The sequence below is a fragment of the Equus przewalskii genome, chromosome 20, assembly GCF_037783145.1.
Source record: "Equus przewalskii isolate Varuska chromosome 20, EquPr2, whole genome shotgun sequence".
NCBI classification, from domain to species: Eukaryota; Metazoa; Chordata; class Mammalia; order Perissodactyla; family Equidae; genus Equus; species Equus przewalskii.
Genome location: NC_091850.1, coordinates 15,458,714 through 15,475,103, shown reverse-complemented (window position 1 = coordinate 15,475,103; position 16,390 = coordinate 15,458,714). Strand labels below are relative to the sequence as shown.

Genomic DNA, 16,390 nt, shown 5'->3' with positions numbered 1-16,390 from the left:
AGTTCGCACGTTCCGCTTCTCGGCGGCCCGGGGTTCGCTGGTTCGGATCCCGGGTGCGGACATGGCACTGCTTGGCAGCCATGCTGTGGCAGGCGTCCCATGTATAAACTAGAGGAAAATGGGCACGGATGTTAGCTCAGAGCCAGGCTTCCTCAGCAAAAAGAGGAGGACTGGCAGTAGTTAGCTGAGGGCTAATCTTCCTCCAAAAAAAACAACAACAACAACAACAACAAAACCGAAAACTTGCCATTTGTGACAACATGGGTGGACCTTGAGGGTATTATGCTAAGTGAAATAAGTCAGAGAGAGAAAGACAAATACCATATGATCTCACTTATATGTGGAATCTAACAAAACAAAACAAAAACAAGCTCATAGATAGAGCGGATTGGTGGTTGCCAGAGACAGGGTTGCTAGGTGAAATGGGTGAAGGGGGTCAAAAGATACAAACTTCCAGTTATAAAATAAGTCAGTCATGGGGATGTAATGGACAGCACCGTGACTATAGTTAATAATACTATAATGCATATTTGAAAGCTGCTAAGAAAGTAAGTCAAAAGTTCTTATCACAAGAAAAATATTTGTAACTACATATGGTGACGGATGTCAACTAGACTTCTTGTGATCGTTTCACAATATATGCCTATACTGAATCATTACGTTGTACATCGAAACTAATATAATGTTACATATCCATCAGGCCTCAATAAATAAATAGTCTACAAAAAATGGTCCTTTGTACTGGATGTACACTGTGGGTGATTAAACCACATGATAAAAATTAAAAAGTAAAAAAAGCACTGGAAATATATACAAAAACCACTTATATTTTTAAAAAATAAGTATGACTATAGCTAAGGATTCAGCTAGTCCTTTCTGGTTCCTTCTAGTCTGGAGACGATAAAGTCACTGTCTTTTAACGCCGTTTATTAATACACCCTGGAACTGAACTGAGTCCATGTAGCAAATCAGGTAAATCTGGATGATGCCAATTTACCAAACCCAGCACCTGGCGGGAAAGCCTCTAGAGTCTGCCAACGTCCTATATATTAGAGTGAAACAGAGACTTTGCCCGATATTCTTTCTTTCCTTTGATTCCCTTCTGGAATAGAACTAATGAGTCCTGACGCCTCTTTCCTGCCTGACGTTTCACCAGGTCTGTGTGACTGTTCGGTTGAGACTACAGGTCAGGATTCACCCTCTCTCAGGCAAAGAACAGGAAAGCGGACTTCCAGTCTGAGGACAGGGCATCAACATATTTATTTCTCAATAAGCACTTGTCGATTTGAAGATAGCTGAGGGGTTCTTGTAGTCTGCCCCCCGTGGAACGAAGCAGCGTCTAAACCTGTCCCAAATGTGTGCGTGTGTGTGTGTGTGTGTGTGCAAACACACAAGCGAATGGAGAACGGAGACGGGGGCCTCCTTCGGCTCCACGCCCGTCTCATTCACCGAGCTGGGGTCGAGAACGCGGCGGCACGGAGGCCACGGCGGCAGGAGCCGGGGTACCCGGGACACCGAGCGCCGCGCTGAGGGCGGAGAGGCGGCGGGGCGGGGCGGCAGGCCTCCCCTCCTCCCCGGGCCGGGGCGGGCCCGAGCCCGCGACCCACCTCTCCGGCGCCGTCCCCGTCACGGCGCCGCGGGACAGCCATGCCAGGCCGCCTGCTGCGGGGTCTGTGGCAGCGATGGCGCCGTTACAAGTACCGCTTCGTACCTTGGATCGCGCTGAACCTGAACCACAACCCGAGGTGAGAGGGCCAGGCGGCCGGAGCGGCGACGACTTCCTTCAGCCCAGCGACGCCACCATGACCGCTGGGCCTGTGGCAAACCGGCCCGAGGGAGGCGGAGCCTCGGGGGCGGAGCTTCAGGAGGCCTGGGGACCCGGGGTTGGGGCCTCAGGCGGGCGGAGCCTGAGGCGACCAAGGAGCCTGAGGCTGGCTGGACTTGAGTGGGCGGAGCCAGAGGCGGGGGTGGGGGTCGAGGTGGGCGAGGCCGAGGCTGCTGGAGTCCGAGAGGGCCCGGCGTCTGATGAGGGCGAGTAGTATTAGGTGGGCGGGGCCTGAGGCCTATTTCCCATCGTACCCCGCGCTCCGAGGGATGCCACGCCGGGCTCGCCGAGGGTAGTCGTGTGTGCTCTTACTCCTGTGTCTGGGCAAAAGATAGAAACTTTTGAAAAAGAGGAAAACTTGTGCCCCCTCAGGGTGCGTGGCCTTCCCTCCACCAAGGCATAGTTAGGAGCTTGAAATTCCTTAGAAAAGCCAAACCCAGGGTTGTCTTCATAGCTCCGTAGTTGATATGTTGAAAGCAACCCAGATCAGCTGTAGGGATAACCGCTTGGAGCAACTGACGCGTACAGACGAGCAAAAAGCCACTGTCGGCGTGTTGGGTTTGGAAACGGAGTCAGTGCCTGCAGAAAGAGATCTAGCTGAGTGGGCGGCCGTGAGATCAGTGTTTTTGCCGGCTCTAGCTAGTGGCGTGCGAGTGATCTGGAAGAAATTCCACATACTGCTCACTTAAATAGGCAAACTAGCTCCGCTGAAGGCCAGTTAATAACCAGAAAGAGCTTTCCTAAAATTTCATACTACGGAAACGTGAATTTAGATGCATCGTTACTATAGAATTGTGAGACAGGAATTGCTTCCTTTTTTCAGAAGTAAAACTAGGACTATTATGGGAATAAAAGTTATGCAGTCATTAAAGAAGTTAAGTACTTCTGGGAGAGAATGTGACAAAGTTTATAATGTTAGCTTAAATTTATCTTTGAAACCATACGCCTATAAAAAGAGCCATTGCAATAAGAGGATGCCCATTACAGTGATAATATTGACATCATGGCTATGAGTGTAGTGGGGAAAAGAGCTAGCTCTGTTTCTGCTTCTGTCTCTCCCGCTTACCAGCTTTAGGACTTTGGGCAAGTTCCCTAACATCTCCAAGCCTCAGTTTCCTTGTCTGAAAAGATGAGATAATGAGTGTATGGACCCAACAGCATTTGGTACTAACTGGGCTTTTCGTAAACATTGGCTATTGTTCACTTGTGTAGGTATTCTTGGGAGTTAGGTAACTAGAACCATCCTTAAACAACTCTTTTCTGTATCTCTTAGTTTTATGCCCTTCAACCACGTGAGAATCACCTTCATTAAGGCCACTAATCCAGAAGGCATCAAGACAGTCTGGCTTTTATCAGTTGAAGGGTAGTGAATAGAAACTTTTCCCATTTTCAGGACCCTCCGATATGTTCCAGAGGAATCCAAAGACAAAATTATCTCAGATGAAGATGTCCTAAAAACATTACTGAAAGTTTTCCAGGCTCTGTTCATAAATGATTTCAATAAACAATCAGATATCTTGACTGTGCTTCCAGAAGTTGTTAAATCAAAGTATCAAGACCTACTGTCAGTTCAACATCCAAGGCTGAAATTGCTTGAACACAGATATCAACAGCAAAATATCTTTAAACCAGAAGAAATTCTTTATAAGACATTGGGTTTCAGTATTGCTCGAGCAACTAGTTCATTGATTTCTGCTGGAAAAGGTGTCTTCGTTACTAAAGGATTGGTACCAAAAGGCGCGGTTGTATCTATGTATCCTGGTAATGGCACAATTAGTACTTTGCCAAGAGTTTCTTATACTGATAAATATAAATTCAACAAAATACCCTGCCCTGTAATCCTTGGAATAAGGGGTTGAATTGGAAACTCAGGTTTCCACAGATTTTTAAACCTTGATTTGGAAATTAACTGTAAATTATCTTATGTATTAGGAAGTATCCTGGAGTATTTGTTGGGATAAATACATTTTTTTAAGGATATTTTTCTGGTCAATGTTTAAATTTAGGAGAATATAGTATGGCCTACTTTGATAATACTGATTACTTAAAAAGCACTAGAGAATAAGTCAGTTTGGCTTGGATAATTGATAACTAGAGGTAAAAATGGTATGGGTTAAAAAACATGAAAGACAGAATTTAAACGCATAAATCACTGAATAAAGACTTTCTTGCCATTTCTACACTTGGACAGTAAAGCAGCTTCTTTGCAAAAGATCATTGACTAGAATGTTCAGTAGAGTATGTTGTTTGTTAAACTAACATATTATTTGGTGTAGTGGAAAATATGTGTGAATGTTTAAGTCAGATATACCTATTTTTTTTAAAAAAGTCATTCTACTGTTTTCTAATTTTACGTCCCTAAGCAAGGGAGTCTCAGTTTCCTCCTGCACAACTAACGTAACTCTGTAAAGACTAACTAGAACAAGCCAGCAACAAACTAATAGCAAAATAAACTGAATAGATTAACATGCCTGAAACATAGGAAGCACTCAATAAGTATTAATTTTCTGCTTTCCTCCATTGCCAGTGAAAGGAGAAACAACCTGAATGTCAGACTCGTCTATTCCCATATATGTCAACATTATTTAATTGGTTATTAACAAAATACATTTCTTAAAAGACTCTTTAATAGATGTCAGATCACACTCTACTTAAAAAAAACATAGTATGACTTTCTAAAACTGACCCTAAAATGTGGTGTTCACATTTTTGTTCACCAAAATAGTCATATTATTATTCATCTATGTGGACATGTTGGTTCTGTGCTCCATCTGCTCCTGGGCACTCTTTAAAGGGGGAAAGTAGCCAAAGAGAATGCGATGGTCTAAACTGGAGGTGAAATATTAGAAAAAGGTGGCGAAATTAAAACAATTTCTTCGATGTTATGTTTATGATCCAGAGAAATGTCTTTATCATGAAGTTTATGATTTTTCCATGTTGCTATAGTATGTCTTTGTCTTGTTGTATAATAGGTACAGTATATCAGAAGTATGAGCCAATCTTTTTCCAATCCATTGGAAATCCATTTATTTTTAGATGCTTAGATGGGATACTCATTGATGGAAATGACAAAGGAATATCAAAAGTCGTATACAGGTAAGTTGGAGCCCACATCCAGATTTAATTGTGGGAGAGGGAACCACACCACAGTGACTCTGAGCCCCGGCTGTTACACTTCAAATAAAAATCTATGTGGGTAGCTGCTGTGTACCAACTCACTTGCCCTGTTGATTAGACAAAAGTTTTTTCAAGAGAGATTGCACTTGTTCAGTTCTAGGGTTAATTTTGTATTTTTGAATTTTAAGATATAGAAGAACAATCCCTTAGCTCTTGCTTTCACCTGTTTCAGATCTTGCAATGGGAGGGATCGACTTGGCCCTTTAAAAATGAGTGATAGTACATGGCTAACGTCAGAAATTCACAATCCACTGGCCGTAGGACAGTATGTAAACAATTGTTCAAATGGTAAGTTGGCATCATGGGGCTGTGAGACGTGACATAAAGACAGCGGTGGGAATTCTCCACCATCTCTGCTGCTCAAAGCCCTTAACTGTAACTTTTTGAGGGCAGATATCAAGGAGAGAATTTGGGGAAATAATGATATACTTTAATTGGAATTCTTTAATTTTCTATTTTTGTTCTGATTTTGCTGTACACATAGACAATTAATAACTATTCTTTTGATCATTATTATTTTAGCTTTTTTTTTGTCTCGAGGAAGATTAGCCCTGAGTTAACATCCACCACCGATCCTCCTCTTTTTGATGAGAAAGACTTGCCCTGAACTAAGATCTGTGCCCGTCTTCCTCTATTTTATATGCAGGACACCTCCCACAGCTTGGCTTGATAAGCAGTGCATAGGATCCGAACTGGGGAACCCCCGGCTGTTGAAGCAGAGCTTGCAAACTTAACCACTGTGGCACCAGGCCGGCCCCAATTGTTTTAGCATTTTTTAATAGTTAACTCAGATTATTTTGTCAGTGCCTCCATATAGCCTTATAGCTTAATCACTAGACTCTTATCCCCTTTACTGTGGCTAAGTTTGTGAGTCACTTACCTTCTGTAGGGCTTGACTTTCCCATAAGTATGTTTGTTCATCTGGCTACATTTAGCATAGGCTGTGGTGTTAGGGAGGCGTGAACTTGAATCCTGACTCTTCTACTTAACCTTTAACCTTCCTAAGCCTCTGCTTCCTGATCTTCAAAAAGTAAATAATAGGGCCGGTCCAGTGGCGCAGTGGTTAAGTTCCCACGTTCCGCTTCGGTGGCCCTGGGTTCACCAGTTCAGATCCCGGGTGTGGACGTGGCACCGCTCATCAAGCCATGCTGTGGTCAGTGTCCCACATATAAAGTCGAGGAAGATGGGCACGGATGTTAGCTCAGGGCCAGGCTTCCTCAGCAAAAAGAGGAGGATTGGCAGCAGATGTTAGCCCAGGGCTAATCTTCCTCAAAAAAAAAAGTAAATAATAAAACATATGTGCATATGTATATATATAACCTAGCAAAACCTAGAACATAATAGTGGTTATTAATTTGAGCATGTTCGTATAATTTAGAAAACCATACATTGTGTCATAATTCAGTACTGTTTTCCATGACCTTGTAAAATGGCTCTGTTTCTAAAAATTATATACTTGTTCCTAGACAGAGCAGCTAATGTCTGTTATCAGGAATTTGATGTGCCTGCAGTTTTCCCTATAGAGCTGAAGCAGTATCTTCCAAACATTGCCTACAGCTATGACAAGCAAAGGTTAGTTTCCTAGAAGAATTTTTCTTATCTTCTGTCTTATGCTGTACTTTACAAAATTTATTTTCTAAAAGAATGCTATATAGAATTAGGTTGTTTTTACTGAAAAATTATAATTTGTTTATGTTCATCACCCCTTAATAAGTTAATGTAGGCTTACTTGAAATTAAAAATTTTCCTATTTTAAAAAAAATTTCCATTTTGCCTATTATTACCCATTTTTATTCTTTGTAGTACTTTGTAAGTATTAACCTTAAGGTTTTTTTCAAGTGATTCTGTTTTTTTCCTACCTACAACATCTTCAAATACATTTTTACTTTAATCAATTTAAGGTTCACGTTCTCTACCTCACATGAGAGCATCCAGTGGAAGAAAGGAGCCAGATTATGCTGTTATTTCTTTTGCCCATTTCACTATTAGGCTTGGAAACTTAATAGTGAAAGAAAAAGAAATATTCAGAAGATATGTATTTTTGATGTAACATTTATTTTCTGTTCATTAAGTGGAAAATCTACTGAGAACACTCAAGTAACAATTTCTAAATATAAGTAATTCTGTGAAGTTCTTTATTAACAATTCTGTAGGAAGATATAACCTTTATATCATTTCACTGAGCTGCCAGTTGCTAGCAGACCTTATTTTGTATAGGTCGTATTAAATTGTCCGTGTAGGATGGATGATATTTAAAACTTAGACTATTCCTGGTACTTAAAACTTGATAACTTTTCTGTCTCTATATGTGTGTATTTGTGTATTTAACAATTAGGGTTTTTTTAGCCGTATATTCTGGGACTTGTCATTACTGTACAGGAAGAGTTAAATGAGTAGGAACATTGAAGGTTACATATGTCTTAGGTTCATAAAAAGTATTTTTTAAAATTATGGTACCATTTTTGGGAGCCTGAACAGAGAAGCATATTCAGAAGGGGTAGTTACTTCTAAACTTATTGATTTGTGGTCCTTTTAAATGATATAGAATAAACATACTCTACTTTAAAATACCTCTATCAGGGATAAGAACCATTTCCTCATGGAGATCAAATATGTAAACTAAGATGATAGTAAGGAATCTGAACAAAATTACGTCTGTAAAACCCATATTGGTCACATTAAAAATATAAGCTCGTATCTGTTAATGCCTCTAACTTTTGTATATTTTTTTGTTTTCAGCCCCCTTCGATGTGTCGTTCTTGTTGCACTCAGGGACATCAAACAAGGAGAAGAGCTTTTTTCAAACTACTATACAATTGTCAGCTAACTCTATGAATTAGAAATTAGGATTTATACTCAGCTGTTGAGTTAATTTAAATGTTTTTTGTTAATTGTTTCTCTGAGTTTCACCTAAAGAACAAATATTTTGAGACCTAATCGGAATGGGAGTTTTTTGTTTTTATTGATATTATATTTATGTTTCAATTTCATGATAAAAGCTATCTGCTGCGTTATAATTTCAAATTTGCAATGCAATTTTAATTGGTTTTCACCTGGATACACAGAAGCTTATTAAATTAAAATCTACTGCCTGAACTTAGAATTTCAATTTTTCTTTTGTTTCTTTTGTATATCTTTGTGGTGGCTTATAAAATTTTAGCTAAGTCATCAGCAATTCTTATACTGTTGATGTGTACAAACTCCTGTAAAAACATTATTTTTACAGAAAAAACTAAAGCCAAAAATATTTGTTGTGGTGCCATGAGTTAATTGGTATGTGTGTCTAATTTAAAGATTGTTTTAGCTGGGTAAGAGGGAAAAGGGGGGTCATTATACTATTTTCTCTACTTTACGTGAACATTTACACACACACATACACAAAGTTTAAAAGAGAGAGTGAGAGAGATTGTTTTGGCATGGGAATATAGTTAAAAGATGGTGGTGGTGGGAGGAACACTAGTCTCCATTTCTCATGTTTCCATGTGGATGGCTTCCATTAGTAATACTCCTGGCCTCTCTCTCCACTCACTGGAGGAAGAGTGCTTTTCTGAGATTATTTTTGGAGAACTATTACCCCATGGTTCAGACCCCTCTAGTTCCTTCTCTGTGGACTCTGCCAGCCAAGAAGGTGACCTGGTCTGCTCTCTGTTCTGTAGTCAGCCCAGCCAGTGACCGAGTGAGTCTAGTTCACACGTAGAGTATTAACTGACCTGGCCACAGCTCTGAAACCACCTTCTCCAGAGAGTTTTATTTGTAATAGTTACTTTGATCTCCATTGACCGGACTCCTGCATCAAACAGTCAGTTCCAAACTTGGATAGAGAGAAGGGTGTTATTTATTGGACCCCTCAAAGCCTAATATGGAACCTGTGTAACCAAATTCTGACCACCTTCCTGCTACAGCTTTTCTCACTTAGTTTACTGCAATTTCAATAGCCTCTTAATCACCTTCCCTGTTCCCACTCCTGCCTCTTTACAGAATAGATCACAAAGGAGCTGGTGGGTGGGTGGCATAGTGGTTAGGTTCCTCCGCTCCAGGTGGGCAGCCCAAGGTTTGCAAGTTAGGATCCCATGCACGGACCTAGCACTGCTCCTCAAGCCATGCTGTGGTGGTGTCCCACATAAAATAGAGGAAGATTGCTACAGATGTTGGCTCAGTGACAATCTTCCTCAAGCAAAAAGAGGAAGATTGGCAACAGATGTTAGCTCAGGGCCAATCTTCCTCACACACACACAAAATAGATCACTAAGAGTGATTCTTTCAAATGTAAAGCCGATCTTAATGGCCTCTGCTCAAAAACTTCCGATTACTCCTCATATCATGGAGTAAATGCTGAAGTCCTTCATGTACATAATCTAGTTGCTCACTACCTCTGCTCTCATCTGCTTGCAGCACCCCAGCCACACCTGCCTCTTTGCCACTCCTTGAACCTGCAAGGCACATGCCCTCCTCAGGGCTTTTGCACTAGCTCTTTCTGCCTGCGAAAACCTTCCCCCAGACAGCCATATTGCTCATTCTCTCCCTGTCACCTTGCCGAACCACCTATTCAAATTTACAATCCCCAGCTTCCACCCCTGAAACTCTCCATTCCACTTCCCTTCGTTTTTTTCTATAGCATTTATCATGAATGTATATGCACATCCATGAGAGCAACTCTGATTCTTTTTCTCAGCCTCATTTGTCTTTTATGTCACCAACATCCTGAGAAACCAGGGAAACTCATCTTGTAAAAAAGCCAATCTACTTGATCAAGAAGATCTTGTTACAGAGAACGTTATGTAAAATATGGAAACTCCTGCAGACATGTTACGTGGACTGAAGTATTTAGGAGTGAAGTGTTGCAATTTCAATGATTTTTAAAAATAGTTCAGAAAAAAATGCATATTGTATAGAAAGATCAAATATGGTGAAATGTTATTGTTCAATCTGGGTTGTTCTTTATACCATTCTTTTAACTTCTGTTTTAAAAGTTCTATTTTTAAAAACAGTTTGGGGAAAAGTCACCATCAACTTAAGCGCAATTTAGGTCACCAAACATTTAGTGAATGCCTACTGTGTGAAGGGTGCCAGGAGATTCAAAGAATAAAACATGGTTCCTGCTCATAAAATGCTCACGGGGAGAGTATAAAGCTTGCCTAGTACCATGACTTGGTCTGGCCTGGAGAGGTGGAGTGGAATGAAGGTATTTTTAAAAAATAAAACATTAGGGGCCAGCCCTGTGGCTGAGTGGTTAAGTTTGCACGCTTCACTTTGGGGGCCCAGGGTTTCACCGGTTTGGATTCTGGGCATGAACCTAGCACCACTTGGTCAGGCCACGCTGAGGCAGTGTCCCACACAGCACAACCAGTACTGGAGAGCTTTGGAGAGAAGAAGAAATAAAACTGGTATTTTTAAAAACAGGTAATATTTCTGTTTTCTTACTAATTTTTTGGATTTATAAATTGCTTATTTCATTTGTGACATTCTTATAAAATGTTTTGAATTCTGCACCAGAAAACACCTTTGTTGTACTATCGGCTTTACCTGTGTAAAAACAGTTTCATCAAAATTGGAGGTACATACACAGCGTGTCTCTCTAAAGTCAATGTCAGCTACAGTGTATTAAACCTAGAAAAACGTGAGAATTCCTGGTCTGAGCCCATGAATTCAGTGCCCCCGTGCACTGTGTTGTCAGAGAACCCACACAGACACAGACACTGAGGGTAAGGACTAAGGATCACTTACCCGGATGGGAAATGGTAAACCCAGTGCTATGTCCCAGGGACTAGTTTAAATCAAAGTGTATAACGAAATGTCCAAGTTTACAGATGCCACGATGCTTTTGAGAAGTTAGAGAAGCAGCAGGCTCAAAAAGCGTACCACTTCTGGAAATTATAGCCCAAACGGATAAGGTCTGGAAGTCACTAGAGATGATGGTGCTCCCGTGAGGCTCTCCCTCCCTAGAAGTCTGAAGTACTATGCAGCTCTCATATGGCACTTGGCTGCACTCTCAGATGTATTCAAAACACTTGTACTTGTCGCCCCTCTGGAGATGCTTCTGTGTATGCGTCCACCATAGAGCCCTGCAAATTAAGGCCTTCTGGTGTCTGTGAATGAAACAATGTGGTTTTAGACAAATAACCAAAGCAGAGGACTCAAGGTATTTGCTTTCACTTTATCCTCTTCTTGTCCTTGTACAAAATCTGGACATTATATGCAATCTGTTTACTGTATATCAAGAATGGAACTAGATAGAGAAAGCTCTGGTCAGAGCAAATGAAATATGAGGACAAACTTGTGAAATTAGGCTAAGATTAGATCTTTAGCTTGAAAATATGAAGGCTTAGGAAGATATGACTAGTCTACAAAACTATCAATATTATAGATAAGAAAGACTAGTTTACTATAAATATATTCTGTTGAATGACAACATCTGATCAAATTTCAGATATGTCATCCTCCTTTAAAAGATACAGCTACCTAGAACAGTGTTTGAAACATAATAGACATTCAATAAATATTTCCTGAATTAAACTAAAAGTATAATCCTCACTTTGAGTGACTAGAATTTTATTATAGATGGAAATTTATTATAGAGGATTTAAAGAAAATCTATTTTATCTTTACCTATCAAATATCTTATTTACTACATCTAAAACCAATTTAACAGTGGTTAAATATCTACCCATGTGTTATAGCTTAAGATTCATTAAATAAAAATCTATTTGTGGCAAACATTCACACAAACCAAGAAAAAAAAAGATTTCCAGATTTTTATTTCTGGAACTGTACACCAGGTATTAAAGTACAACAAATACAAAATAATGCTCAAAAAAATCAGTGTTTATGTACAAATATTAAAATCAATGCAACAATAGCAACTTCCTCTTGAACATCTGATACTAAAACTTGTTCTGATTGTCACTAATTAATCTCATACTCACAGGGTACTTATTTCAAACTGGTACAATTGGAATCACTGGTCATCTAAGAGGAATTTTCATATCTACCATATTTAACAATAAAACTAATAGTTTCCTCCTTTTAGTGAAAAAATTAAGAACTTTTTAAAAAACATAGTAATGTCAATATTTTTATAAATTATTTCAATTTCCATTTGTAGACAATGTGCTTTGAAACTCTGGGTAGACAATCTCCTTGGTGGTCAGGTTTATTCATCAGTTTACATTCAAAGTTGAAATATTCACTAGAGACTTTGGTTAAATTAAATAGTATCATTATGCTCTATTAGATCTGACATTCGCAAATATTTATGACCCTCAATTTTAAAAATTAAAAAGGAAACAATTGCACAATTCTTTGACCTAATTGTACACACTTTAGTATTGTTTAAACAGTATTCTACATCCTTCAAGTAAATTCAGCAGTTGACCATGACAAGAGGAAAACTAAACATTTAAGAAGCTAGCCTGAAAAAGATGCAGTATGACTAACAAAAGTAAAGTATTGCTATAATCACAGCACCAGGTACACTTCTAAACGAGTCCGCTGGCCTCTTCCAACTCCCTGTACACAAAAGATACACCAGCCAACACTGCAACCGCTCACGGTGGATTTTTGGTTTGTTCATACAAAAATAATGCGGCAAAGAAAAAAAACAAAAAGAATTTATCACAGTTTGTTATAAGAATTGTGCTTAACACTTGATAATAAAGGCATTATTGTTTCTTCATATGATTGCAAATCAGTTATTTTCATGCTCTCAAACACAATTCTTCTAATAAACAATAACAAATTCTCTGTTAAGATGCTTAAACGGAAAGAAAAAAACAGTAAATCCAGCTTTTAAAAGAAAATTCAATAAATAGCTATTTTACATGGATAAAGTCATAGTGGTACAATTTATGAATGTCACATCAAGCATGCACAAAACTGGTATATTATACATGGTGGAAGCAGTCAGAAAATATTGAATTAGATCTAAAAAGATATGAAGAATGTACACATATATACAAAACCTTGCAAATTATTGCCTCATTTTAACAAGGAATTAAAAGTAAACGTTACCAGCTAGTTAGCACTCTCTAAGAGGCTAAAATCAGATTGGCATTTAAAAATCTACTAAACTAGCTGGAATTTATTTTTCTCTCATATCATTTTCTGGATTTTGGTCAAAAATCTTTATTTAAATAACTAAAGTGTCCATTCAACTTGCTGATAATCAAAACTTTAGATAAGAAACACTGTTTCCATCTTATATCAAGATCCCAGCAATGCATAGATAAACTGAATATATTACTGCATCAGCTACTGAGAATGGGCATGTTCATTTAAGTGCAACTGGTATAAGCATTCAGCCATCTTTGTGTAAGTTATTTTATACAGACCAGCCACTGTAAACCCAGAGTGAAAATTAAAGTTATAACAACGGAAGATTATGGCCAGTATCTTTCTAAATTATAGAAAGTGTATTGATTTTTAACACAAGAAATAAGGTTCAAAGTTTAGCACAACACCCACAGCAATCAGAAGCTGACAACTTGGATAAAAATATCTGAAAGCAACACAGAGCCCAGGCTACCCATTATTGACTGTGTGCATAAAGGAATGCTAGACTTCAGATGTATAAATTAGAGACTGATTTTAAGTTATTAATTTAACTACTTTTGTCCACTGTGCTAAACTAAATTTTATAGTAAATGTGCTACTGCGTAAACACTTCAAAGCAATCTTCATTAAAATGCTGCAAAGAAAAACAAGAGTACACATCATCCAAAACTAAGGATGTCATTGCAGTTCACAGTTTGTATAATAAATACCCTCCCTTTCCATCACTACTAAGGTCACTATATCCTATCTACTCATCAGCACAACCTTGAAGCGACTTATACTTACAAATATCAGCAAAGCAGCCAAACATTTAAGTTTTTTGCAAAGCCAGACAACTAATAAAAATTGAAAATTTTAATTAAGATGGTGCAAAAAAAAAAGTAAAAGAATGTGTTTTAACTGAACTATAAATGCAAAGCTTATTACATCCTAATACTGTATTACATATTGTTTTAATTCACCTTATAACTTAAAGATGCATGTCTACAGAGCAAAAAAGGCCAAAGTTTATGACAATGGCTTCTCATTCACAATGTTTAGAATAAAAATAAAACTGAGTTTGAGATGCATCTGAACGTCTATCACTTTTTAAAACTTAAAAGTGGTAACGTACCATTCTGTTTCAGATAGAAACTCACATTTTCTTGCCAACTGTTCAAGCTAAACAAAAAGTTTAAATATACTTCAAGGTTCTACTGCATCATGTGTAAAATCTAGAAGTCCCTCCTACACATTAACACTCTGAACTGCAGTGCTACAAACAACGTAAGAGGTGTCCCCAAATGTAAACCATTGAGTGGCAACATCCTGGGCTTTGCAGGCTGTGCCCTGCAAGTCAACTGCCTCAGGATAAGCTAAATTATCAATGACTGGGATGATTTTTATGATTACAATCTTGACAATGGTGGACAAAACCCCATCTGAACACCATATCTTCAAATGCCAAATTTTTAGCCAATAAATGAAGTTACACAGAAATCTTCCAGCAGTAAAACGACCACTTCTGTGTAAGGTAGCCCTGGTCTAGAATTTTGAAACAGGATCCAACCAAGCGTCTTCATAATTTGCACGCAGTTCCTCATGCTGGCTTCCATAAAGATGGACTTGCTGTTTTGTAAACTGAAGTGCTCTAGTTGAATAACATGAGAGAAGTTTCCATTTTAAAAAAATCCTTGCATGTTTGTGCAGTTTGAAGAAACCTACCCCTGCTTTTTTCAATTAAGAAAATAAAACCAAAAAATGCTACATTGAGCAGGGATCGGGATCGGTACCTGTAAACATTGTTATTCCACTGCATCCATTACGGCAAAAGGAATTTACACAAAGAGAAGCCACTCCATTCAGTTCAGAACATCTGTGCTGGTTTTGAGCTGGTGGCCTCTGTCTACAGGTTTTAAAATTGGGAGTGAGGGTAGTGGGGAACAGAAAAGAATAGAAAAAGAGGGGAGTGGGGAAGAGGTATTGGGGGATGAGGAAGAGATAAGCAGAGCTTAAAGCTGCACCACAGAGTTCAATCTTAGTTCCCAACTCTGCTGATCGTAGTTCGTTTCCACATTTATGGATTGAAAAATGAAAATACTCTTGATAAATCAAGATATAGTTCTATACATACTGACATCACTGATGTCATAGTGAAAAAGTTCAAACTTCCAGTGAAAGACTAAGCAAACCTGATAGTTTCCTCAAGTTTACTGGTACTGCACACCCACTGTTTCTGGGCCCCTCACTCATGTCACTCAGAGTGAAGGGCAGCATGCTGATGCAGAGTGTGGGCACTGATGAAACCATTGGTCTCACTGGCAGACAGGCTGCCGAAGTCAGCCACAGAGACGGCCATTTTGGCACTGGTGATATGATGTGTGTGATTTTCAAAGTCCACACCCAAATTATTTACAGAAACCTCATTCATAAAGGATTCAGGAACAGCAATGCCCATTTTCAATCTTTTTGCTGGTCTTTCTGATTCTTCACTGCACATGTTCATGGGGTTTAGCTCCGAGTGATAAAATCCAGTCTCAAATAAATTAAAACAATCACTTTCCCCGTTGCTGGGCAGGGTGAGTAACTCCTCTGTTACAACAGGCACATGATTTACTTGTCCACGGGGTGTGCTGCCCAGTGGAGGAAAGTTATCATCCAAACAATTCACATCCGTGGGGCTGCAGACCGTCGCTACACTGTTGGTCAAAGCTACAAAGAAATCGAAAATGGTTTAAGTAAGTGATCCTATGTCATGAAACAAAGAGGACACAATTTTGCCCCAAGCTATACTAAAGAGTGTAAACAGATCTCATTTTACCTGTCAAGTCACTGGCAGTGAAAGAGTTGAGAATGTTCAGCTGTTGATCAGGAAGAGGCTCAGGTCGGTGAGAAGTTAAGGCTGAAGAATTTACCGCCCCACCCAGAGCTTCCGTTTCATCTACCAAACGATCCATATAGTCCCTGAAAAACACACCCCAGTAACTTTACAGCTGCATATCACAGTTACAACAAGTCCCTGAAATCAAGCCCGCAGTACTTACGTAACTCCAGGGTGATGGTTATATCGTTTCTTTCCAAATCTTGTCTGTTGAGCAAAGTAATCATAACGTTCAGATTTCTTCCACATGTAGTAGAAGGCCACACATTCAGCAACTGTTCTACTTCTCACCTAACGAAAAAAGTTAGATTCTTAAAAACAAATCAACAAACTCAACCCATTTTTTACTAACTTTTTTTTTTTTACAACAATATAACTTCAATCCATGGGTCTTATTTACTATCTTCCCAATTATGAAATTCTGAACATTTATTAGTGAAATGTCTTTAGATTTACACTATTTAATAATGAGGTTACCT

At 39.0% G+C, this 16,390-nt stretch overlaps 2 protein-coding genes and 1 long non-coding RNA gene across 4 annotated transcripts in view; 1 reads left to right on the top strand and 2 right to left on the bottom strand.

Annotated features, from left to right (window-relative positions):
* The window catches only part of LOC103548211 (uncharacterized), a 70,632-nt gene extending 68,599 nt beyond the window's left edge, over positions 1 to 2,033 (bottom strand). Inside the window, exon 1 of the long non-coding RNA XR_544196.2 lies at positions 1,712 to 2,033. This is a non-coding gene — a long non-coding RNA (uncharacterized lncRNA). The remainder of the gene's footprint in view (positions 1 to 1,711) is intronic.
* On the top strand, positions 1,519 to 8,098 carry SETD9 (SET domain containing 9). Of its 2 annotated transcripts, none has more exons than XM_008515878.2 (6): positions 1,519 to 1,745; positions 3,219 to 3,586; positions 4,798 to 4,921; positions 5,175 to 5,290; positions 6,469 to 6,574; positions 7,742 to 8,098. In XM_008515878.2, the coding sequence occupies exons 1-6, from the start codon at positions 1,648 to 1,650 to the stop codon at positions 7,827 to 7,829; spliced, it is 900 nt and encodes a 299-aa protein (XP_008514100.1). In that variant the 5' UTR covers positions 1,519 to 1,647; the 3' UTR covers positions 7,830 to 8,098. The 2 variants fall into 2 exon arrangements, with proteins under 2 accessions (XP_008514100.1, XP_070442983.1); XM_070586882.1 differs by having other exon boundaries at positions 1,606 to 1,745; positions 3,099 to 3,586.
* A 3,642-nt stretch (positions 8,099 to 11,740) lies between these two features.
* The window catches only part of MIER3 (MIER family member 3), a 30,670-nt gene continuing 26,020 nt past the window's right edge, over positions 11,741 to 16,390 (bottom strand). The window contains exons 11-13 of the mRNA XM_070586879.1: positions 16,075 to 16,202; positions 15,852 to 15,994; positions 11,741 to 15,742 (exon numbers count right to left, since the gene is read on the bottom strand). Of these exons, the coding sequence (XP_070442980.1) occupies positions 15,285 to 15,742; positions 15,852 to 15,994; positions 16,075 to 16,202 (729 nt within the window). The 3' untranslated portion in view covers positions 11,741 to 15,284. The remainder of the gene's footprint in view (positions 15,743 to 15,851; positions 15,995 to 16,074; positions 16,203 to 16,390) is intronic.